This window comes from Malaclemys terrapin, chromosome 17 (assembly GCF_027887155.1).
Source record: "Malaclemys terrapin pileata isolate rMalTer1 chromosome 17, rMalTer1.hap1, whole genome shotgun sequence".
NCBI lineage: Eukaryota > Metazoa > Chordata > Testudines > Emydidae > Malaclemys > Malaclemys terrapin.
Window position 1 is genome coordinate 5,991,816 of NC_071521.1, and position 27,035 is coordinate 6,018,850.

General features: G+C 41.5%; 1 protein-coding gene across 2 annotated transcripts in view; it reads right to left on the reverse strand.

Annotated features, from left to right (window-relative positions):
* Nucleotides 1-13,238: 13,238 nt before the first annotated feature.
* Nucleotides 13,239-27,035, reverse strand: part of NACC2 (NACC family member 2) — a 91,046-nt gene continuing 77,249 nt past the window's right edge. For both annotated transcript variants that reach the window (XM_054007359.1, XM_054007360.1), the window contains exons 3-6: nucleotides 23,485-23,652; nucleotides 19,585-19,690; nucleotides 18,649-18,746; nucleotides 13,239-15,007 (exon numbers count right to left, since the gene is read on the reverse strand). In XM_054007359.1, coding sequence (XP_053863334.1) covers nucleotides 14,508-15,007; nucleotides 18,649-18,746; nucleotides 19,585-19,690; nucleotides 23,485-23,652 — 872 coding nt within the window. In that variant the 3' untranslated portion in view covers nucleotides 13,239-14,507. The remainder of the gene's footprint in view (nucleotides 15,008-18,648; nucleotides 18,747-19,584; nucleotides 19,691-23,484; nucleotides 23,653-27,035) is intronic.

A 27,035-nucleotide genomic window follows, 5' to 3' on the forward strand; every position in this document is an offset into this window, starting at 1 on the left:
CCATGAGCAAAAGGTGACGGTCTCAGTTCCCGTCAATCCCCTCAGCCAGCCAGTCCCACTCTGAAAAATTCCATACAAGGGGTGACATCATCAGAGTAAAACAGGGCCCCATAGATCATTGTTGCAACCACTGTACTATATTTGCAGCAAATCTTGTACAAAGGTTGTCAAGTGAGGTGTCTATGAAAAGGTTATGATTTGCTGGTTATGATTGTGCTATCTCTCTGCATGCATCATTTTTGTATTTGAAGTTATAAGTATTGGCTCTAGACTTGGATTTCAAAGGTTTGCTCCTGGGCTAACACCCAGAAGGTAGGCAGCCAACACATCTTGGAGGGACTATTCAAATTGAGTGGCCCATCAAAAGAATATTCAACTGACAATGGACCATGGGAGACGCCCATCTACACTTAATGGAATTTCCTGCTGTGACTAGGTGAAATGCATGGACACGGGACTTGCCCATGTGACTCCATACTCCATCTTGTTGCTGTAATTTTCCACAGTAAGAACACTGGGATTCCCTAAACATGGCAGAAGTTATAAAAGCCCCTGGAAACACCTCCATTTTGCCTCTTTCTTGCCCAAACCTCTGGACTATACTAATGGGAGCATTCTAACCAATAGAATGAGGTCCTTTCAATGATTTGGAAGCAGTAACGTAAGCCAGCAGTTCATTCCATCATGGCTACAAGCCTGAACCAAGAACTTTGCAATTACTGTATGTATTTGATTCCTTTAACCAATTTTAACTCTCACATCTCTTTTCTTCTTTTTATGATTAAACCTTTAGATTTTAGATACTAAAGGATTGGCATCAGCGTGATTTTTGGGTAAGATCTAAGTTACATATTGACCTAAGGTGTGGCTGGTCCTTTGGGATCAGAAGAACTTTTTAGTTGACGAGACTGGTTGTAAAGAACCACTCACCTTTAAATCCAGTGTTTTCAGTGGTAATACAAGGACTGGAATGTTGAAGGAAACTGAAACTGCTTTTATGACTCCTTGTTAGCCAGTGTGGTGAAACAGAAGTTTACTTTTGTTGCTGGTTTGGAATATCCTATGGGGGGGTTACCCACCAGTCTTGGGGTGTATCTGCCCTATTTCTCAGCAGTTTGTCCTGAATTTGGCATCCTCAGTTGTGACCCACTGAGGCACGGTTACACAAGGTTTAATTCTCTTTGGCCTCAAGTGGAATAAGGCCTCCCTTGACCTCTTCCCATTTACTCAACAAACTGTGACACTGGGATGTTTGGTTCATTCAGGATGACTGTGGACAGCCAGTAGGGTTACCATACGTCCGTTTTTTCCCGGACATGTCCGGCTTTTCAGCAATCAAACCCTGTCCGGGGGGAATTGCCAAAAAGCCGAACATGTCCGGGAAAAATACCTTCCGGGCACTTCCCCTCCCGCGGCTGCTCTGCTCCTCCCCTGACTCAGACTTCGGCTCTGTTTAAGAGCCGAGCTGCCCGAGCCAGACCCTGCGCCCCTGGCCGGCGCTTCCCCAGGGCAGCCCCCCTTGCCTCCGGACCCCAGCCGCCGGCCGGGCACTTCTCCTCCCCGGCTCCAGCTGCTCTGCTCCGGCGGCGCAGGGTCCGGGGGCATGGGGGCTGCCCGAAGCCGGTAGCGCTGGCTCGGGCAGCTTGGCTCTTAGAGCCGAAGTCTGAGTCCGGGGAGGAGCAGAGCAGCTGGAGCCGGGGAGGAGAAGTGCCCGGCTGGGGGCGCAGGGTCCGGAGGCATAGGGGCTGCCCGAAGCCCGAGTGCTACCGGCTTCATGGTTTGCCGGGCAGCCTCCAGACTCTGCGCCCCCGGCTGGGCGCTTCCCCTCCCAGGCGCCAGCTGCGCTGGGGAAGTGCCGGCCAGGGGCGCAGGGTCTGGAGGCTGCCCGGCAAACCGTAAAGCTGGTAGCGCTCAGGCAGCCCTTTTCGCGTGGCTGGGAGGGAGGAGGGGGAGTTAGGGCGGGGACTTTGGGGGAAGGGGCGGGGAAAGGGCGGAGTTGGGACTGGGGTTGGGAAAGGGGCGGGGCTAGGGCCCGTGGAGTGTCCTCTATTTTTTTTTTATAAATATGGTAACTCTAACAGCCAGGCACCTGAGCAAACCTTGCACTTAGTGCATCTCAGGCGGGCCAGTCCCAGAGCCCAGGGAGGTGACCAGAATGCCTTGCCAAGGAAGCACTTCCACATGCTGTTACTGTAGCAGTAGAACTGTAAAAGCTGACTACATCTACCACTGATGGGCAATGAGCAGTGATAAATAGTGCTTAGCAGTTTTCTTAACGGGATCTGCCGCAGACCAATTGGGTTGATTCTCTGTCATTATAGGAATCCACTTTTAACCCTCCTCCCTGAGACATGGGGAGACAATCCAGAGGATTCCACATTACAGGCTGTTGTTGTTTTAGTGACATGGAAAGAGCAACGGGAGAACATTTTTCTAGTAACAGTGTGAAACCCTCACACATTCTCCTCCTGTATCCCCCAAGCAGCCCTGTGATGCTTTACCCTCCTGCAAGTAGGGTGACCAGACAGCAAGTGTGAAAAATTGGGAAGAGACAGGGTGGGGGGGATGAGGGAAATAGGAGCCTATATAAGAAAAAGACCCCAAAATTGGGACTGTCCCTATAAAATCGGGACATCTGATCACCCTACCTGCAAGGTTCACCGAGAGCTCTACAAGCATTAGCGCATTGGGTGGGGTTGGTGGCCAGTGATATACTAGATGATCTGGTGATCCCTTCTGGCCTTAAAGTCTCTGACTCTAGGATTAAAGAGTTAAGTTGCACCCACATCCATGAAGCAGATTATTATTATCCCCATTTTACAGATGGAGAAACTGAGGCATGGAGCTAGGTGCTGTAGAAAACCCTAAGGAAAACACATGGGCCATGGCAAAGCTGGAGACATATCCTAGATCTCCCAACTCCTAATCGTTCACAGCAAGAACATCCTTTGTGTCAGCATCGGGTACCTAGCCCTCTGGGTCCCATGCCCAAGGCACTACGAGAGGGCCGGAGTTGCATTCATAGGTGCACTCAATAGCAGGAATTTCCATTGTGCCACCCATTGCTAATAAACAATTGCTACAGCCTGCTGCATTTTAATCTGGCATGATATGAATGGGTGATTGTTACTACCTATACACTAGGCCAGTGGTTCTCAACCTGTCCAGACGACTGTACCCCTTTCAGGAGTCCAATTTGTCTTGCGTACCCCCAAGTTTCACCTCACTTAAAAGCGACTTCCTTACAAAACCAGATCTAAAAATACAAAAGTGTCACAGTGCACTGTTACTGACAAATGGCTGACTCTCATTTTTACCATATAATTATAAAATAAATAGATCGGAATATAAATATTGTACTTACATTTCAGGGTATAGAGCAATATAAACAAGTCCTTGTATGAAATTTTAGTTTGTACTGACTTTGCTAGTGCTTTTTATGTAGCCTGTTGTAAAACTAGGCAAATATTTAGATGAGTTGATGTACCCCCTCAGGTACACGCACTGGGCAACTGGACTGAGACTCAGCAAATTCATTTCACTGAGCTATCGGCCAGTAAAGGCTTTCTGACACTACCAACCTGGGCCAAAATTCAAGGCAAGGACCTAGGAGGGAACCCTCTGTTTCCAGATTTTCTGAATTTGACTCTGTTGTGTTCTCCACCACGTGTAGCTGATCCTGTCAGAGCCTCCCCTGCACATGTATCCAGGGCCTCCAAAAGCTGCTCCTGCCCCAACAAAAGTAATTGAGGTGCCTGGATTTTTGGAAAATGTTGCCCATTTTCCTTTATGAATCTGCATGAAGTGCTCAGTGAAGCAAAGAAGCCACATTTTTTTGGCTGATGCTGCAGCTTTTTTGACCTCAGCACTTGAATCTGACAAAGAACCAGAGAGCGGGTTTGCGGGGTTGTGACTTCCATTTTTTTTAAACAAGAAAAGATTCTGATGCTTAAGTTATTTCCATAGAAACTGCTGCAGCAAATAAAAAAAAAGATGGTGATGTGGAGGGCAGCTCGAAATAATCTTCAGTAAAACCAAGTCTGCAGGAACATTGACCTGACAAATGCTAATTTTTGTTATGATGTTTCTCATGGCTGGAATCTATATAAAACCACCAAACACGACACATTTATCGGTTCCCACCATGTAGTACACTCACCTTTGTAACTCCTGTAAATGAATCTATAAACCTATTTCCCGGAGGCGAGCACATGTACATACTGGATCCTAAAAGCCCCCCCTGGAAAATACAAGATCTCAGCAGTTACTAGCAGTGGTACAATTTAAAGTTCAATATTGTAATCAACGCTGCATTGTGGTGCCACAGAGAAGGCATTTGTGGTGCAGATAATCATGGCAAACAACTCCAGGAGAAGACAGCAAAGAGACTGACCAAATTCGGGAAGGATGTGTTACCCAGAAGCCACTCTTTCTGTTGTGAATTATAGCGATATTGCATTTCTACCCCTTTCCGTCAGAGGTACTTTAGAAACAAACCTCAAACACCCTGTTTGAAAAGGAAGCATCACTTACAGATGGGTAAACTGAGGCACACACTGAATCAGTGGCAGATTCGGGAGGGAGGCAGAGAGCAGCTATAAGGAAAGATACTAACTTTTTCTCCAGTAGCGCTGGGAAGAAATCTGGGGAAAGCAGCAAAGAGCAGGACACAGGGAGCAACATGAAAGAAAAATGAAGTTAGCGAGACCCCAGAATGTCCTGAAAACTCTTCCCCAGGAGACAGAATTCGTCAGCTGCCCTCCGTGGTGTTGGTCTAAGCTGTTGAACTGCCCAATGATATGGCCATCCGTCTCCTTCCAAGCCCCTCCTCACAGCTATGCATCTCTATGGCAACCCTTTCAGGCACCTCCCACCCGACAGTACATCACTCCCAAACAGGCCGGCGGTATGATGCGAGATGCACCCTGCAAAGGCTCTGCCATATCAGGACCAATAAGATTTGCTCCAATGTGAATCGGGTAGTAAACTGCCCATCATCAGGTCTGTCCTGGATGCTGGTTGGGTAAGACATAGAATTTAGGTTTGCTATGGTGGGCAAAGGGAGACAGCTGACAGGTTACACAGCATTAATACTTCACTTTCAGAGGCGGAATGGAATATCTCACTAGCACATTTAATTCACTGGAAAATACCCTCTTCTATGGGGATTGAAGGTGGAACCCATTCACTTTCAGAAGAGATTGGAGGAGAGTATCAACAGCTTGATCGTGAGCCATAGAAGGGGGAGCCAGTGGAGGGATTCAAAGAGGGGGTGACATGGTCAAAGTGACAGACTAGGAAAATGATCTCTCCTGTGTTCTTGTTGTGTGCACTGTGGGTGAAATTCACCCATGTAAGTCCTATTTTGAGGGCTGATATGGTGCATATACCTTATATTGGGGCTCTGTGCAAAAGGGAGATTCATCCAGAATGGGAGGTGCCTGGCAGGCTCTGCCCCCCCTTCCCTAACAGGTTTTGAAAGCAGACGGGAGTAAAGATGATCTTACCAAGCTACACACTGTCCCGAAAGAAACCAGACGAAAGTGTGTGTTCTAGGAGGCAGATCGCGCATGCCCCTGCGGAATGCAGCTCCTGAGATGGGATTTACGTCTTCTCATACAGCTGGAGGCAGCTTTAGTCAATGTCTAAAAGCCCCAGGACCATGCAGACTTCCTCCAAGACAAATTTGTTCTCTCCTCCTCCAGTTCCGCCCCCCTCCTTGCCAAACAGCACTATGTCTCCAGCACTATTGACTCCCATGATCACAGTCCCAGCTGGTTATTTTCTATCTTTGACTCTCTCCATAAGCCCAGCCACATGGAGAGGGGGTAGACACGCCCCCTTCTAACTTTTGCCAGGCTCTGTTACTCATATCCAATGCCAAATCTTGGGTCCTTATGGATAAGAGACCCTCCTGGAGTGCTACTACCTGCTCAGGACCTTAATAAATGAAACCTTTTTTGCTTTCAACGTAAGCTCAGCGGTATGGGGGAAAAGCTTTAATTTGTTTTGTTCAGTTTTCCCATATTGCTATCTCCTATCCATTGATCTTAGTTTTATACTACTGCCCATCACCATGGTATCTGGGTACCTTCCATGGAAAGCCAATAGCAATATCAAAGCCTGTAGCACGTCTCTTTTTGATTTTTTAGATTATATTAATGTCCTTAATTTAATTTATTCATTTTGGGTTGGTTGGGGGACTTCACTGTGCACACTCTCAGTTCTGTGTATGCTGGGGATTTCTTTTGGCTCATTCTTTGGCAAATGAAGATGGATGGTACCATTCATACGTTATTCTAATACCTCATTAGCGTTCCAGGACAAGGAATGGCAGATACGGTATGCAATGTGCATATTCATCTGAATTTGCCATTGGAACGAGAGAGGAGACAAATCTGTGATAGAGCCAGCAACACGTCGGACAAGTGCAATGGAGTTCAACTTACTGGTACGAGGAAGCAGGGTGTGCGTACACTGCTCTAGACATCTTGTGAGCCCTGTACCCCATGGGGCAATGGAAGCTTCAGCTGCTGCTGACGTGGTGAAAGATCTGGGCCCGATTTGCGGTCAGCTAACGTTATCCATTTAGCTGTCTGTGCAGTACAAAAACAAGCCTGAGAGGCTCTATGAAGCAAAAGCACCTGAATTGTCTGACTCCTTTGTGCGTAGGCAAGGAAAGATTGACCCTTTATTGATAATCTCTCCATATAAACTGACTGGGAATGCAGAGCAGCCCACAATCCTAGCCTCCATCGCCCACTTGTTACAAACAAGCTCCCTTGTGCTTTCTCCCACGATGCCCCTCATGTTCGGGAGGAGCTCCTCGTAAACTTCGGGAAAGCTACCTCGACATTCACCTTCAAATCGCACCTTAAAACTCCCCCCTTTGCTGTGTTGCCCACTTCAAACGTGACATGTAGACTGTTTGTGTGCACGCTCAATTGTGCAGACCTATATTTTCTCATTGTTTTCTTGTACTCTTCCCTGCCCCCACCTGCATGTGTCCATTTGTTGTATCTGGTCCTATACTTTGTAATCACTTTGGGGCATGAACTGCCCTTTTAAACGGAGTGTGTACAGCGCTGAGCACAATGGGGTCCTGCTACATGACTGGGGCTCCCAGACTGTACAATACAAATAATAAATACTAACAACACAGGAGTGTATCCAGAAATGTGATTCACACCATGCTACTTTTGGAAATGTCTAGCTAGGATTTCAGAGTATTCATGTAATAAATACTCTTTATGGAACTTTTTTGCACATGTTTTTTTCTATTACTACTATACCAATAGAACCTATTTACATACCAGCTGTGCTGAATTCGATATCGTAATGTCCATTTTAAAAAGTAAAACACACAGTCAACACTATACACCACTGTCGCAGGCCTTTACGGAGCAACGTTAGGCATCTCTACTTGAAACTTCTGACACCCTGCCTGTTGGCAAACAAACAGTTAAACAAGCCTACATACACCCATCCACATAGGCCTGCATAATGCAAAGCAGGTCTCAGACACCCACTCAAATGTACAACTCTATAAAATTCCTGTGGACCCACAGCAATGCTAGATTGTATACATTTGGGATTTTTGTAACTTCATGCCATTAGCTGTCATTGCCTTTGTGAAAGTGACATACAGTTTTGTTTTGTTTTTTATTCTAAGAATGGACCATTTAGACGAGTATTAGGCATATTACAAAAACCGGGCAGAGGTTAGACTGTAGAACTGTTTTTCTTACTGCAGGTTTTATGGGATGGATACAAAGTCAATGGGAATCTTTCCATTGACTTCAATGGATTTGCATCAGACACTTATACCCAGGCATAGAAAACCAGCAGTCATTTTGCTGCTCTTCCGCTATGTTTGTTTGTACTTAGCTCTAACCCCCTTCTCTGCCTCTCAGCGCAAGATCTCAGTCATTTTTTTCAAAGCCAAAATTCACAAAAGACCATCGTGCAGCCTCGTCCAGTCACCAGAGACTTCTCATCTCTCTACCGCCAAGCTACCCACTCATGATTACGAACCGTCCTCGGTGTCCACATTCCAAAAGGGGCGGGGGAAATTAGGCACACAAGAGCTTTTAATTTAATTTACTTTATTATTTTGTAAATGTGAATTTTACAATTAATGATCACATCTGGTTCTTTTTTTTTAATGGATTTCTCATCATATGAAAACAGCTATGAGCACACTCCGAACTCTTGGGGTTTATTTATTTTTTTAGTTACTGATATATTGTGTCAGCCATGGCTACAAAATAACAGTCTTAACTCTACGGAGTAACCGCACATAAATACTAGTGAATAATGCACAATTTAAAAAAGCTAGCGTCTTTCGTGGCTGAGACAGCTGAGAAACATAACTCAGTGGTACTGTGAAATTTTTCTTACAGCACAGCAAGGTTTTTTTTTTGTTTTTGTTTTTTTTAACAGTCATGAATTACAGTACTACTTAATACCCTATACAGACTCTTTAAAAACAACCTTGTACTTTAAGTCTTTTTTCCAAACATTCTGTCCAAAGGATTAATGTTCTATTTGAATCAAGTGCCATCCAAATGTTCAAGTCAAAAATATTTATACATTTATACTCAGGTTTTTTTTTGTTTTGTTTTTTGTCTGCTAAAAATAGTATTGCAAGTTTTGGCTTTTATTTTGACATAAAAATCACAATCCTGTGCAAAATGCTTAGAATGGAAGAAACTGATCAGAACACTTGAAGGTTTTCCAATTTGAGTGCTTTAGACTTCAACGTTTTTTTATATTTACTTTTTTTTTAAACCCTCATTTTTATAACCATCTCATAGCAAGCCCTGAATAACTTGGGCATGGTAATAATCATGTCTGGAGCTTGCTTGTTGACATAATGACGAATTTATACAGCAGGAACACTTTGAAACAGTAGTTGAAGCCCAAGACAGCTATGAACTCTCAATTTTCTGTTTAGAATTTACTGCCAGTAGAAGCAAACAGGGGTTGTCTATAAGTTTTCAGTTGGTTAATGGGCCATACACCCTTCTCCACTTGCAGCAAGATATTTCCATAAAAATAAGCAATCTGAACAAAACCTTAGCAGTAAAATGACTGAGGAAATGCATCAGTCCTTTGCAGAATACCATGCCTAGAATGCTATGGTCCTTTAAACATGTGTTAAATAGGGAACAATTCCAGTTTTGTGTCGCTGTTAAAAAAAGACTGTAATAAGATGAGCTTAACCCTTTGTTTCTCTTTCCATATTAAAGCACTGCACTATGCAAGAGAATGAATAAGAGGAAAGAGAAAGATTAAAGTGTATGCAATTGAGCGTGAATCCATTGGGAATTTAGACAGCAATAATTCTAGCCCCCTTAGGAGAGTCTTCAGTATGAACAGACTGCAAAAAGGTTACACTCGCTAAGGAAGTGTCAAAGCAAACAGTCCACAACACATGGCAAAATGGACCCATTTTTCGGTTTTTGAGAATCTAAGGTGAATTTCTTCATGAGTTTTTCCTAGTCACCCCCTCTCCTCCAGGAGGTAAAGAGCAGCATTCTTAGGAAAACACAGTGGGCCTGATTTTCTTCTCAATTTCATTGGACTTCCACCAGTGTAACTCCATTGACCTTAGTGGAGTTACTACTGATTTACACCGGCATATGTGAGGAGATCAGGTCCAGAAAGACTGGGCAACCTCCAATAAATTGAAGGCTTGGCATTGATTCAACCCTGCAGTAAGAAGGTGCACGGTGTGACTGCCTATCAGTCCGTGAAACCCCATCATATGTTGGTAACATTTTCGTTACGAATCTTAGCTAAAACTGGAATCGCACAGTATTAACACAGGATGGATAGAGATACAGTAGAAGGTCATGCTACCCTTCTACACAGCAACTGTAATCAGGACATTGTTCTTTAATTTGAGCTAGCGAGGAGGAGAGAGTCCGGGTTCTACACCATATGGCAACTGCATATAACTTGTAAGCTTAAATGCCATTCAGTTTTTTCAAAAGGTGCTTGATATAACTTTAGATATATAATATACATGTAATATTGCTAATAGTCAAGCATATGAATAAAGGTGCAGACATACCATAAATACTGATGCTTCGATTTGTACTACCGGATCTAGATGAATGCAGTTTCATATTCACATTATAAAGCAGCCCCAAATTCTATGATTTAAAAGGGTGTCGTAAACAAAGAGGAGGGAGGATTTGGTTATGATCTGATTTTCTTCATCTGTTTTCCTGGGAAAAAATGATCAAAAAATTCTAAGGCACTCAGGAAAGCCCCATACAATCAATGGACTGCTCTGTTATCACTTTACATTCAGTATTTTAAAGGGATTATTTCTCCCCCAAAGAATACAATCATCATCCATATACATTTTCAAACATATCATTAATCCTCCACACACAGGAAACATTAGTGCAAAATGCTTGCCCTCATCTACTAGACAAGGAAAAAAACCTCCACCCTTCACATTTTAAAAGTTTGCCTTTCTAATTTTAAAAAAAAATAATAAAAATAAAAAATAAAAGAAATTACAGGAAGTTGTGCTAGATATAAAAATATATATTTTTTCACTGTGCAACTTGACTCTCTTCAGATTCTCTGTCCTAAGCCATTCTATATCATTCAAGTACTTCTGCTGCTAACTCAGTCTAGGGTCTCCCCATTCAGGGCATTAGGTGCATTTATTTTGCAGTTAGGTTGGTCCAGAGAAGCTTTAGCCAACTGTGAATCTCAGTTGGAGGGTTCAGTAAATTTACCAAACACTAAAAGTGCCACACAAAAGGGGGTGGGATTTTTAGTATCATTTTGGAAAAATACATAAAGGGACAGTCAGTACTTAAACTGTCATTCTGATGATAGGACTGAACTCCTCGGGGCAGGTATGTAAAGCAGAGACTTAAATCTTGTCTCTCTATTTCCCAGCTCATTTAATCTCAGACTTAGGAAAGTTGCTGACTTGTAATGGACTCTGCCAAGTAGCTGAAGGATTTGCAGTGAGAACGGAGGCTCACTGCGAACACTGCTGCCCCACCAAGCCTCATTTCATATGGGACGTGCTACCATGAGGTTTGAGTCAGTCTATTCGAGGCAGATTCCCAGCATTTATCGGGGGTGACAGTGAAATGGCTAAAGAACTGGACCAGTCAATTCCCTGAAAAGAGCAGCCCCAGGCAAGTCTAGTTCTATGGTCCCTAATAAGATTTGTTCCTAGGGCCATATCTTGACAAGTGGCACATAAGCACCAATCTACTATGCAGCTCAGAAGGTGCATACTCTGTGTGATATTCTGCCAGCCACTTGGATAAACCATGCAAACAGAGCACGGGGCGAGCTCTGGGCACCGCATGTAGGAGAGAATGGGCATTTCAAACATAGCAAGAGGAAAATTTTCATTTGCAGAGGTGGGCAAAGTGAAAATATGATCCACAAATGCCCTACTCTTTAATACACACAAACAATACCCACTCAGCCACACAACTTTGCATAGGTCTTAAGGGCACCAATCCATGTGACTGGGGAGGGCAGAATACCAGCTCAGTTACATCTCAAGAGAGCCAGATTCAAATCATACAAAATTTAGAGCTACACAAGATGTAAGGTAGAATAGACCCCGCTGTGTATTTTATTCAGGGCAAATCGAGAAGGAGGTTGGAACACCTTAAGTGTTGGAGAACTTTGCTTGGAAGATGCAAACACAGCTTCAAGTATTGAAGAAAACAAATGGCCAAAGGCTGGGTCACCCCCTTTCCCCGCTTTTACAGAGAGAGAGGAGTAAACCCCTGAGCAAAGCGCTGTCTGTGAATTCCGTTACCAAAACCAACTCTAAATAGCCATCAATCGCCTTCGCAGATGACTATTCGTGCACTTAGCACTTGTTCATAGTTTCAAACTTTGTTTTTACAAGGAATTGTAAATAACTTTAAAGCCGGCATTTTAGTCACAGTAAAAACAAATGAAAACAAACAAAAACAAGCCGTATTTGGCTTTCATATCACTCCCCCTCCCCCCGAATCTTAAAAGCATTCCAAACTCGGCATTATCAAGCACCAGCTTCATGCCGATGAGCACCTGGTATTTCCCTTTTCTACATACACCACTGTCTCCATGCTGGCCCTCAGCACATACTCACAGCCTCCCTGACTCCCATCCAGGTAACCTTGCAATCCTCTCTCGCCTCTGCAAGTAGTACAAACTTAATAATGGAACTCACGTAAGAAGCACTGGTAATGAGAAGCGCAATCCGGGAACTGCGTGCCATGCTTTGCACTCTGTATGTTTTCAGAAGTTCTGGGGATGTCGTTACTTTCCGGAAAGGTTTACTGTCACTTTGGGGATTTTCTCATCTAGTCTGACCTTCGGTTTCAAAAATGAAAGCACTCAGAAGAAGTCAACATAGAGAGAGCACATAGCTCTGGAGGACAAACTTCCATTACAACTTGCGCATATACCTGTATACATACCAGCTGCCCCTTCACTTAGCACACGCCTCTAACAGTCAGATGTAACACAGTGTGTGTTATTGCATAATAATGCATGCCAAAGTGTCCTGTTAGACACAGGGCCAAGAAGGCAAAGTGCCATAAAATGTACCCAGAAGGGCATCGAAAGAATTTCTTTTTATGAGTGATCAAATATTTCCCCAGGATTCTCTTTCCATGAAGAGGTATTTGGAGTGAGAGGGTAGAAGGAAAAAGTACTTCATGGAAGGACAGAACCAAAAATCATGAAAACAAATCAGATTTTTCCCTTTGTGTTTAATATACTTTACATGTTAGAAACACAGGGCAGGCTATAGGCCTCTTCAGGAGCTTACAGACTGCGGCAGCTGTCAAGGAAACCGAGTGTTTCAACCTAGGCCAGTCTGACTTTGCCAGGCATCTTTGGAGGAAGAGTTGCTATTTCAAGCAAGTATGGTCTCTTTGGAGCAAAGTTTTCTGTTTAGAGTAAAAAGAGTGAGGTGGCTTTCTGTTCCAGTTGCCAGTAATACTGCGTTTGGAGGGGCTGAATGCATCCTCGCAAGCTGACAACTACATTCTGCTGTGTGGCTTGGGGAAAACTAGTTCCTGAAAGCTAGGACTTTTGTCTCCTGCAGGGCCCAGTTAAATTTTAAAAGGGGTGATGGGTGGGTGGGGAATCTTAATCTTCTTCTACCCCATCATGTGCACCTCAATGCGAGGGAGGGTGTGATCAATGGTGCATTCCAAGCAGTGGATAGCTGTTATTAGTGCATGCCTACAAGTTAAATCAGACCGCTCCCTCACTCCAAGCCATGTAACAAACACACCACTGGAAACGAAGTTCATTCAAACCATTACCAGGTATAGCCGAATTCTCACTGAGACTCACTCCATCTGCCTGCTACACTTACTTCCAAGTATCATTCCCCTACAACCTTTGTCTACACCTTTTTAAAGGAAAAAAACAACGTATCTATCTATATCTAGATCTGTTTTCCCATTTCTGCAGTCCAGTTTCTCTCTGAAACTACAACCTGTCTCAGCGATTGGACTGAAATTAAATATTAAGGAGTATCAGCCTAGTAAAGAGGTGGCCAGGGGGTTGCCCGGCAAGTGGGCCAGTCGAGTGACTGTTTGCTCTCAGCACTGCCACAAGGTAAAAGAGGTGGCAGGAGGAGGTGAGGTTGTAGAAGCTGATTAAATCAAGAAGGTCAGTGGTATAAAGCTACACCACGTGTTGGCAAGGGGGGGAAAGAAGGAGTAGCTCCCGGAGAGTCAGACAGGAGTCATACTGCAGGAGAATATCACACCCAGGGTCTCAGTCTGCAATTACCACGCAGTCCTCCTGACTCATACAAATATAAAATAAAAGGTGTGGCCACCCCTATCCTATAGCAACTAAAAACAACAACAAATCAGCGGACAGACACTGAAGAGCCCTCTGACCTTGGTTACAGCCTCACACTTAGTAACACCAATGTTAAGGATCTGTTCTCTGATCATTTAACAACAGAAGTTTTTTTTAGCAATTCCCCACCCCACCCTGCCTTGTTAGAGCCAATCGTACAGACAAAAATGACTAAGTCACATGACTTCTACCTTAACACAGCTTTCTTTCCTGTTAAGTGACGGTAAAACTTTCTCTAGAGGAAGAAGGTAATGATGGCTTTACTTCGGAGCTGAATAATGCATGGGGTGGTGATGATGCGGCGCAGCAGCGGGGAGTGTCAAGCTTTTTTCCTCCCCTTCTTTAAAAAAAAAAAAAAAAAAAGCTACAATCTTATAGGCTAATCTCAGGAATATCAAAAAGGAGCCCAATATTTGTTTTCAGTAGGTCGCCATAGACCTAGTCATTTACAGTGTAACGAATGCAATTATTTCCTTCATAAATTTTAAATACAAGCAGAATAAAAATCACATTTTTTTCAGGCAACAGTAGCAGTTCAGTAGGTAAGTGGCTTGATCACATTTTTTTTGTATTAGTAATGCATGCAAGCAGCTTTAGTATTACGGATCCCTTATAGGTCACAAAATGTTTTCTCTCTTTTATAAAGTCCCTCCATAAGTACCATCTTGTCTTCTCACTGGAGTTTCTGGCCGGCTAGTGGAGCCAGCCCCTTGTTCAAAAGGTTGTGGAGTGCTTTGGGTATCTGACGCCACGGCATCTGTTCCAGCTGCCTCCTGTATAACAGAGCCAGCCCCTTCGGCATCCTCACTCTGTTCAAACGATTGGTTGGATCCATTGCTTAGATCGACATTTACTGTGTTAGTTCTCAAAGCTACTATAGTTCCCGAATCACTCCTCCTTTCTGCATAGATTCGCTGCTCAAAGACTTGAGCGGTGCTGGGTTGGAATTCTGGATCCAGGGGGACACTGTTTGTTGTGGAGCCCATGACCGTGCGGTACATCTCCATCCCTTCTGGCAACATGGACTTAATCTTCGGAAGCCAGCGCTTGCGGACTCGTCGGGCATTGGTGCACATATCAGCTGCAATAACATTCATCTCGCTTTCCTTAAAGCTTGGGGCAAAATTCTGACAATACACTGCAAAGACAGGGATACATTTCACTGAGGACTACTACATAAGCAACACAAAGAAGTTTGTGTGATCAGGACCTTTGTCCCATCTCAGCACTGTACCACAAGACATTAATAACATGCAGCTATGGTTATATCTGACAGAAAACATACGGTTTTAATCACAAGAACATAATTGTTATACTAGATGAGACCACTGGTTCATCTAATCCAATAGCCTGTTTCCAGTACTTGTACCAGATGCTATAGAGGAAGGTACAAGAAATCCCTTTATAGACAATTATGGGACAACTTATCCATAGGGGAAGTTTATTGCTAAAACCCAGGCAGTTACCAGCTGGCTTACACACTGAAACATGGGAGTTTGTATTCCAGATGGTATCACTACTGTCCAGTAGGCAAGTCCATGCCTTAAATTGCTCCCAAATGTTCTAATAGGATTTTACTAGACGTTTATTTAGAGGTAAATCATCACTAAACCTGTTGTGGGGAGAAGGAGAGAGTTCTGCAGCAGTGCTGAATGGGATATTATCAAGACAGTAAAAGTACACCACCAGTGTCTGTATCAGAACTGGGAGTGGCTGGGTCATCACACAAATTGAATCTATTTCCTCATGCTAAGTATCCTCACACCTTTTTGTCTGAAATGGGCCATCTTGATCATCACTACAAAAGGTTTTTTTCTCCTGCTGATAATTGCTCATCTTAATTAATTAGCCTCTTAGAGTTGGTATGGCAACTCCCACCTTTTCATGTTCTCTGTATGTATACACATCTTCTTTCTGTATGTTCCATTCTATGCATCTGATGAAGTGGGCTGTAGCCCACGAAAGCTTATGCTCAAATAAATGTGTTAGTCTCTAAGGTGCCAGAAGTACTCCTGTACTTCTTGGTGATCACTTCATTCAGATCTTACTGTATATTTGGAGTATTCAACTCATTCCTTCATTTAACTATAATGGGTAATTAAATGGGTAACAAACAATTAAAAACCCCAGGATTTTTCTGGACATAGGGTCTTGCCGTATTGTCCAGAATCCATTTGGGACTGTACTATGATTTCAGGGCATCCATGGCTATTTATCAAAATTCCCCTGGAAAGTGTTGTCATCTCCTACAGCAGTAGTGGAGGGTGCCCAGCGCTTCTTGGGAGGTGCTCAGAACTTTGCAAGACTGAGCCTTTAGTTGGAAAGTTCTTCCTTCTCAGGGACTCGGGCTTTGCTTTGTAAAGCGCCACAAACAATCTGTGGCTCAGGAAATAATTAATGCAGCCCAATATTTCTGACTTTTACATATCAATCAATGTCTTTTGCTACCTCTTCGCCTCCCTCCACGCCCTACAGATCTGCAGTTGGGGCTCGAAGGCCCTCAGAGTTCTGCAGCAGAACAACAATTAGGGCGAGGAAAGATTTATTTAACAAATCTAAAAAAAAAAAAAAAAATTCACTCCACGTCCATTTTGTAGTGAGATATTTACATAAAGATTTACTATCCAGACAGAATCTATTGAGGGGAAAGGATGAGAGGACACTGGCTTGCGCTGTACATCAAGCATATATTAAATGAGCTTCACTGTACTAAAAGGCCAGCTTTTTCTAAACCACAGAGTTCCTCACTTGCAGTCGACATCAAGCACCATTTGCTCTACTAATGTGCTTCTTGTATTCAAAAGAATTACTGTAATAGGCAAATTTTTAACCACTTGTTTTGTGCCTTGTAGGCACATATTTTTAAGTATAAAACTTCTTTTTTTTAGGATGACTATTAGGATTTCTATATTGTGATCATCAGTTTTCCCATATTCAGAGCATAGACAATGGGCCAGATCCTCAGTTAGTATCAATCAGCATATCTTCACTGGCTGGCGCTCCACGTTTAGATATCACAAATACAGGAATTAGTTCTTAGCATCTCAGACATTGAATCACTGAAGTTAAAGAACATTATTTATTAGTTAAAATGTATAGAGTCTTACCTTATGGCCTTTTGGGACAGTTTCAGTTTTTTAAAACAGTTAAATCCTATTACATTATCAGCTCTAAAATGGATTTTAGATCCTCTATGTACAGACTGGATAAATGGCTTGATATTATACAGAACCTTGGTCAGTTTCCAAGTTTAAAAATGATTAAAAAAAAAGACGCTATTATTGTTTACGTATATCCCTTTTAAAAATAACAAAGAGTCTGGTGGCACCTTAAAGACTAACAGATTTATTTGGGCATAAGCTTTCGTGAGTAAAAACCTCACTTCTTCGGATGTTGCATCCGAAGAAGTGAGGTTTTTACTCACGAAAGCTTATGCCCAAATAAATCTGTTAGTCTTTAAGGTGCCACCAGACTCTTTGTTGTTTTTGTAGATACAGACTAACACGGCTACCCCCTGATACCTTTTAAAAATGTAATTATTTGCAGAAAGACTCCCTTTTTTACTTACAAAATAAAAAAAAGATTTATAAACAAGCATTTTCAGGGAAATAGGCTGTGAAACACAAATGCTTATACCCAGATGATGAAATAGATTAATCCACATTAACAAGTTCTGATGCAGACTGCAGAATTTCTAATTCTCAGTGGCCAATTTACTCATTCACAACAAAAAATTGTGTGCCATAAAGCAGTGGTTCTGAAGCAGGGGTACGTGTATCCCTGGGGGTACTCAGAGGTCCTCTGGGACAGCTCACAAATGCAGGGCTGGCATTAAGAGGTGGCAAGTAGGGCAACTGCCCCAGGCCCCACGCCATATGGGGCCCCTGCAAACCTAAGTTACGTGCTTCAGCCCTGGCGGCAGGTCTTGGGCTTCAAACAAGGCTCACAAGTGAAAAACAGCCTCAGTATCACACTGAAATGATACTTCTAGCCAATGGTTTTCTTTTACAATTCTATGGAAAAAATGAGAACGTCAGCCATTTGTCAGTAACAGGGAGCTGGGACACTTTTCTATTTCTATGTCTGATTTTGTAAACAAGTAGTTTTTAAGCGAGGTGGAACTGGGGGTACGCAAGACAAATCAGACTCCTGGAAAGGGGACAGTTGTCTGGAAAGGCTGAGCACCACGGCCATAAAGCACTGCAACTTTCAGGCACAGCTATGGGCAGGATCAAGGAGGGGCAGACAGAGAAGCACCGAGGGCACATATGGAAAATCTTCCCTTCAAATATGGTTTGGCTCTGATCCGCACGGGTGGATCCCTGCATCTACATGAATCTGGCTGCAGGCTCAGAGCCCTAGTTTAGTACAGTTATTTCACACTTTGTGAAACGGACTGTTTCAGTTATCAAGCATTTAAGCCAATGAAAAAATAACCCCCCTTTTAAAAAAATCCCATCTATTAATAAAAGTATTGTACTGCAAAATTAGCGATTTAAAAAAATACCAAACACAATTCAAGATCATGTGAACAATAATGTTCAGTTTCACACTGTGATATTGTCAAACACAAAATACTAACTTTGGACAAATAATTTAAAGTATTTTTTTTAAAAACAGTGAAAAGATTTGAATTTTCACATTACCAATTTCAATGTATATAGTCACAATTATTATACACTCTTGATGGCCTTCCCCTGTTTAAACGGCAGCTTTTTCCTAGGCCTTTGTTTTTGTCAGATGGTTCTAACCCGGCAGCAGTAAATCTCTCTCCCTTACATTTCACTGCATTAAGAACCCTGCTGTCCAGGGGCTTCCTGCTGGGATCACTCGTGGAGGACCGAATTCCAGTTCCACAGCTATTGGCAAGTGTGTTCCTGCAAGAAAGGGAGAGAAATGCAGATTTTATACCCAGGACTTCAGGGAAGAGTGAAAGCTTAAAGTGATGCAGAGAGATACTGTCCTATTGAGTTTATTCTCTTTCAGATAGCAACCAAACGGTATATTTTTCAGTTGCGGAATCAGAAAAGCTGGCACTTCAGATCAGAGGCGCTGACACCTTGGTTGCTCTCAGACTCAAGCACCCACCAAAAAAAACCAGGGGGTGCTTAGCATGTGCAGGGCCAGATTAATGTTTTGTTGGCACCGCTCCTGGCTCCGCCCAACCCCTGCTGAACCTCTTCCCCCTAAGGCCCCCGCATGCGAGGGGAAGGAAGGAAGGGGTGGAGAGGAGTAAGCCGGGGCCCCTTCTCCGTGTGGGTCTGGTGCCACAGCGCCACTGTAAACCCAGTACTGGGCATCCATGAGCCACAGTGTTGTTGACACTTTCCCATCCAAAAAGCTACAGTGAGACGTAATGTCTTTAAACCGGGACGTTAGTGAAGACATCTCGGAGGTGAGTGCAATGATTTTAATATACTGTAATTCATGATAATGTAATTATGTAGTTCATTACTATTTTAATAATGATTAAATTGTTAAGATACCAATGATAGACACATACTCAATAACTGGAATATGAAAGAAGTGTATAAATATGCTCATAATAAACTTACCCACAAAACTAGCAGAGCCCCCCCCCCCACACACACACACCTCTTCAAAAACAAAAGTCAGCGCCCATGCTCCAGATTAACCCATCGTAAAGAAGAAAAGCAAAAACAAGTATGGGGAAAAAAGGCTCAAATTAATTTTTTTTGTCAAAAAGGAACATACCGGTCAAAGAAAGTGGCTAGAAGACGTCTCAGAAGAACCTTATGTTTGACACCTGCGCATAGATGACAGTTCATGAGCTGCCCCCGGGTGATATAAACACCTGAGCCTGCAAGAGTTAAAGTGTACAGAGTTTAAAATCCACACCCTTATTTTCCCTAAAGGTGTAAATCCCACTACAGAATGCAACACAAAATATTTCTGTTTTCCTATTTAGATTGCAAACTCTTCAGGGGAGAGTTGGTCTCCTAGTATGTGTTTATAAATGATCTGGGAAAAGGGGTAAATAGTGAGGTGGCAAAATTTGCCGATGATACAAAACTACTCCAGATAGTTAAGTCCCAGGCAGACTGCGAAGGGCTACAAAAGAATCTCACACAACTACGTGACTGGGCAACAAAATGGCAGATGAAAGTCAATGTTGATAAATGCAAAGTAATGCACATTGGAAAATATAATCCCAGTTATACATATACAATAATGGGGTCTAAATTAGCTGTTACCACTCAGGAAAGATCTTGGAGTCATTGTGGATAGTTCTCTGAAAACATCCACTCAATGTGCAGCGGCAGTCAAAAAAAGCGAACAGAATGTTGGGCATCCTTAAGAAAGGGATAGATAATAAGACAGAAAATATCATAATGCCTCTATATAAATCCATGGTACATGCACATCTTGAATACTGCTTGCAGATATAGTTGCCCCATCTCAAAAAAGATATATTGGAATTGGAAAAGGCTCAGAAAAGGCCAACAAAAATTATTAGGGGTATAGAATGGCTTCTGTATGAGAAGAGATTAATAAAACTGGGACTTTTCAGCTTGGAAAAGAGACGACTCAGGGGGGATATGATTGAGGTCTATAAAATCATGATTGGTGTGGAGAAAGTAAATAAGGAAGTGTTATTTACCCCATCTCATAATACAAGAACTACGGCTCACCAAATGAAATGAATAGGCAGCAGGTTTAAAACAAACAAGAGAAAGTATTTTTTAACACAATGCAGCCAACCTGTGGAACTCCTTGCCAGAGGATGTTGTGAAGGCCAAGACTATCACAGGGTTCAAAAGACAACTAGATAAATAAATTTAGACTAAAAAAGGAGGCTGGCATGGAAGAGAGAGAGATTTATTTTACAAATCCATTTATTTCCAAGAAACACAGCACAACCCTCGCTGGTAGTTTTGGTGAGCTGGGAATTTAGTTTCTAGTGCCTAGGAATTGCTGGGTCTCAAATATATTGGCTTAAAGTATGTTTGTAGGTGAGAAATCAACCTTGCTAAGGAAGCTTTACATATCCAGAGGTTTGGAACCAGACTGTCAGTGTTTTATAGCAGGTCTCTTACCCTTTCATTAGCAAACACTTTTATATAGCACATAGCTTGCAAAAGCAAGCTTACGGTGTGCCTCAGAATCTGCCTGCTTACACAAAGATGGGGAAGTGCAGATTTTCTTTTCACGCACACAGTTACAATATAAAAGTTATTTTTTTTTAAAATAAAGCTTAAATATAGGTCACATCTAGAGCTGGAACAGACTAAGTTCTTGCAGAAGCCGAGATATACGGGAGAAATAAAATTACTTCTTGCATTTCCAGGAAAGCCTATGCATGATTAGTTCTGTACTTACCTTTAAAATTAAGAATAAACGAATATTTAAAAAACTAGTGGGACAGACTCTGAGTAAACCTGGAGCAACTGCATTGAGCTCAATAGAGTAACAGTGTAGAAGATCAGCGTTTGACCCTTTTCCTCTGTGGTGAAATGGAGAACTAAACAACATCTGTGCTGTCCTAGCGCAGGCGGTAAGATGACTGCTTGATCTTTCACCAGGTGATGGTTAGCTCCTTTCCTCTTACACACGGTTTTTTGAATATAAGGGTAAGGAGGGGAGAAGAGCAAGTGGTACTGTGGGATTTCTGAACCTTGCAGCTTCTGACCATGCTCAGTGCACTCTCGCTATCAATCAGTTTTACTATGATCATTTCTAGAGAAATCTGGCGAAGTTTTCAGAATCAATTATGGCAAGAAAAATCGGAGATGAAAGAAAATATTTAGTCTATGGCGGTTACTAAAATTTTTGAAAGATTTTTCTTATGTACTTTGGTCAGAACCACCCCCATCTGTTTTTGCTAAGTTTGAAACCGTAATTAGCCGCTGAGCCTTTATTCGTTACAGTATTTTAAAAGAGAAGCCGTCAGAGAGAAAGCCAGATGCTACCAAGGGTAACTTCACTTTAATAAATAAAAAATAACCCAGGCAGCCGCTATCTGAGATATGAATCTACTTTTTTCCAGATTGAAAAATGTAAATCAAGCTAAGATGCCCCGAGCCAATTTGCAGTTCTCACTGTGAAAATAACCTGCATCACTTGATGGCTTTAAGTCTTACATAAAATGCAAGCAGATACAAAATGAATATTCCAGCTACAAAATAAATACTTGGGGTTTTATGCTATTGTACAGTGGGTGCATTTTATTTCTGCCTTCCATTGAAGAAAATATATGTCCTTGAAGAGAGAAATCTGGCTAGCTAATTTTTGAAATTAACATTCCTACAACAGGCTGAAAATAAATGTGCGCTACTCATAGTATTGTATCCAAGATATAAAATGGTCAGAAAGAAAGGACAACTGGTTTGGATCACTAGTACTAACTCACTTTTCCCTTCTGTGACGTTTTCCGTCAGAGGAACTCAATGCACTTGACAGGTATTAATTAATCCTCACAACAACCTGTGAAGTTAGTAAGGGCTATTACATAGGAACCACATCACCCGAATGGAGTCACTTCTGGGGTAGAAGACAGCAGTTCATAACACAACAGTGGAGGCAGGAAGTGGAAAAGAATACCATATCCAACTGAAACTGCAATGGGCATTTAGGGAGGTAAACTGTAATTACCCAAATTGGAATTTGGTCTGGACATCAAGGTCAACACATCCCTCTTACATAACAGTGCCATGGGATGTTTAATGGCCACTAAAGGACAGGACGACAGTTTTAAGTCTTGCATATTTTATATCTGCATCCAGCTCTACAACTCCAATATATCAAACCTGAACAGTACCATGTCTCAGCTTTCTGAATGCCTAGCCAAAATATGCATCCAGATAAACAGTAGCTCGATTTGGCTGAACCTAGAGAAGACTGAGAAGAATGTGGTGGAAAGAGGGAAATGCTTCAAAAAACCTTGCCTCTTCTTGAACATCCTCCACTATCCGGGGTATCTGTCCTTACAATGTTACATTGGTTTCCAGCCTTGGGGTCCTATTGCCTTACTGGTTGCAAAAAGTGACCAATTCCATCTGTGACTAGCCGGAAGATTACAGCCTCATCCTTGCCACAGATACACCAAATGTGTCCCTAGGATCGATTCTTGCAATTCATATCTAGGGAGAAACCCACAAGCCCAACAGTGTAATTTTTTACCCACTATTAAAGTTTTTGTTGTTTTAATTAAAATCCAAAATGTCTAAATGTGTGTTCATTTCTATAAATCCTACTTCCACTGCTCTGTAAATCTTAACATTTGACAGGTAAAAAAAGACTAATTTTTTTTCATCTGTGAAGCGAAATTAAAATACAGTTGTGATGCAGCCCATACCAATCAGGAAGAATACAAGCTTAGGGAATTCAATTAAATGCTAAATTAATTCAATTGAATAACTCCTGCTAATGACACATTCTTCTAACAGTGAATTAAAGGAAATTTAAGATGTTCTATGTTTTTTTTCCTACTGATTAGTGATGGGTACATTTGTTCATAGTAATACACAAAAAGGGAAAATTTGCATACAATATGTCTGATTGCAACTAAGGTTCAAGGGAGATGAGGGGTAAATTCTAAAAAGAAAAATGTCTAATCTTCAATCATTCTAATGTAAAAAAAAAAAAAGTTATTACCTGCAACAAGTTCAAGTTTTTCTCCGGGATCTCCCTCTGAGTAGAGTTTTGGGTGGCACCGATATCCAATTTGACTGATCAGACTTGCTGGGAGAGCAACTAAATCACGTCGAATGAGGACACAGGAACGACTCTCTAGTGGGATCTGCTCTGGCTTCTCTTGAGCCACTTGAAAAAGAATTAACAGGGAGAACCGTTAAATGCTTTTAAGGTGCAGGTTTCCAAATGAACACAGCTAGATTTTGATGATTCAAGATCTTTTTCACAAAATTATGCTTGAAAACAGTCATCTACTCAACAAGAATGATCATTTTATACGTGGAGGCAATGGGCACCATTATGCTGGAGCAGGGCTAATATCTGTGATCTTCAGAATGAAGCTTCTCTTGTCCTTAAGTTTAAACCCAAGGCCTTCCTTTTTTCCTGATCGCTTTCGGAAAGAATAGCTCCTGCAGGAGCCTTGCCTTGAATGGATTCTGAGAGAGGGATTAATGTAACCTAATTGTGCTTTCATTTATTTTTTTAATCATTTAGAAAAATTGCTATTTCTGAACATCTGAGATCACTCTCTAAATGTGGACAGTATACAGAATCAGCTTTCTAAAGAGAAGACACAAACTATTGTATGCAACTAACCAAAAATAAAATGTTATGCAAATGTATTAGACATTTCCCAAATAGGCCATAAATTGTCCAATCAGGTTAGTAGCTACTTCCCTATTATAACTACTTTTCTTGAATCTTCTGCTGCTGAAAAACTTTATATACACGCTGAACCAACAAAAGTTAATCTTAGCAACTCAATATTATCCGTCAGCACTCACTTTTCCTAAATCAAAACGTGATTCCTAGGTTTCCTTTCCTCTCCCATTCCCACTTCTAAGTGTCTAAAATTTTATCTCATCACCACCAAAAAATCCAAGTTTTATTAAGCTTTGGCTTTAAAAAGAAATTACACTGAAATACTAGGATATTGCTGTGGTTTCCTTTAAAACATTTCTTTACATACAATTGATGGGGCCCACCACTGCCTTTTAGCAGATGTTAATACTGAAAAGATCAAACAAACGAGTTTTACTACGAACAAACACTGCACAATGCTAGCTTTTGTGAACATACAGAGGATTAGCTTTCTAAAACGTGTTTATAATGGAAGTCCATTATCATGCTTAAAATTACCTATCACAGCAAAACAGGACTCATACAGATGTGCACAGGTGCCAACTGCATCATCTACAATATATTTTAAGCATTTATAAATTATAAAAATACATCCAACTGTTTAATGGTCTACACCTTGATCAACAGGTTTTGATAACATATGTCAAACTCTATACATATGATCAGGACTGCTCCTTGGAAAGGATAAATACACCCTTAGTACAATTGGGTGTAGATTTATGATTCTTTAAAAAAAAAATAGATAGACAAGAGCATTGGATCAAACATGCAATCACTTAGCCTCAGGTAGAATAGCAAATCTGAGGACTTTTGTGTAGTTGTTGCTACAGTTACCACAACAGAAAGGTCTCTTTTACAAAGAAATTAGTGTTCTAACTAGGACATATCCTGCAATGTTCTATTATGTGACAGCACATTATAGAACAAAAAGTTGTAAAAGCCAACAAAATGTAAGGCTATACGAAGTACCAATGTATTGCAATATTATTCTTAGGTGAGAAGCCGTTTAAAATGGAAAGTTTTTGTTTATATGAGGTGTGTGGTTTTGTTTTAAGAATCATGGCATCAGGATGTATCTCCTAAAAAAGATCATCTCAATGGACCAGTGCACCCAGAACAACAGCCTGGCATTACCAGGAATGGATGAGGAACTAATAGTGGAAGTAGGGTGACCAGAAAGCAAATGTGGAAAATCGGGATGGGGTGGGGGGTAATAGGAGCCTATATAAGAAAAAGACCCAAAAATCGGGAGTGTCCCTATAAAATTGGGACACCTGGTCACCCTAAGTGGAAAAACAATCCAGATGGATATTTTAAAGCATAATTTCTCCGACCACTATGGCCTGATTTTCTATGCAAAGTAGAAGTACTTTGTAATGATGATGTGCAGTTCACTTACATAAAAAATTTTCACCAACAGAAATAATTTTCTGTTTCAAAGCTCTTATGAGGAGAATTTCCAAATAAATATTCAGATGTACGATTTTAGAATGAAATTGCTGGTTCTTGCAGTGGAAGTATCTAAAGAGGCTTTTGGACATTGAGAAGGGAAGAATATTAACTGAAAAGTATTAAAAGTATTTAAATTTAAATAAATCAAGAATTGGAGAGCATTTTATCCAGCACTAATATTCAGACAAAAGCTCCTCTAGTCTCCTTTCAGTCCCTTTGGTTTTGCCAAAATTGCTCAGATAAACACATGCCAATATCACAACCGCCACTGCAAAAATATATCCTGGGGACAGAAGGGTCCAGTTCTTCTCTCCCATTTAGAGCCCATGAGAGAACACTATATACTGTACACCTTTGCATGACTCCCTATGACAGGGAAGTATTCAGGTATAGCACAAATACCATACACAACATTAGGGGATACGTGGGTCATTTAGGTTAGATGTCTGATGTCCTTAACAGCTGCTGTTCAGGAAAAGGAGAGCATACATTTAGGAGTCAACAGATATCAAAATCAGGCAGCAGTTTTTATTTTTTAGTGAAGCCACAATGTTTTTGAAATGCAAGAGCCACAGCAAGGGATAAAGATTAGGCCTATTATTTCATATTGCTTGTGTTAATTGTGGGCAAGCTTGCCAGAGAAGTGTTCTAGCAGCTTGTCATTTTTTTCGACACAGTCATGGCTTATACTGCTGAGCAAAGGCATAAAGTACCACACAGACAAAAACAAAACTCCCTGCACTATTTATTTAAAGCTGCAATTTTTATTTTAATTAATGGCTTTGGGTGAAAAATGCAAAAACTATTTATTGCCACTTTAAAAACTGGCAGATCGTAAGCTGTTAAAAGGGTAAGAACATAGTGACATTAATTTTCACAAGGGCTGTTAAAATGGTTCTATGTTAGTGTCTTTATAAAAAATAAAATTAAAGTCAGGTTAAAGAGCTGGTGTAATTGCAGAGAAAGTATCCTTGAAAAGTTGCAGCCAACAGAGCAAAAATACAAACATTTCACAACAGATGCAGACCCTTTGGTTTCTATCATATTTACATATTCTAAACAAATACATTTAGACTGAGATTGTGGTTAATTGCTATTTTCCATAATCACATAGATGTGATTTTAATTTATCTTGCTAGATAAAGTTTGTTAGCAGCTTTAAAAGTAGGCAGAGCTAAAAGATGATCCTCCCCATGAATGAAGTAACAAACAACAATAAGTATTTGCATGTATAGAATGCTTTTAATCCATGTATTTCAAAGCACTTTACAAAGGTTGGTAACATGGAAAACTGAGGAATACGATGGTTAAGTGACTTTCCTAAAGTCATACAACAAGTCCGGGAATAGAACCCAGGCCCTCTTTCTCCAACTCTTTATGCATTTCTTTTTCAAACTAACTGTTGTAATTTCAGGAAG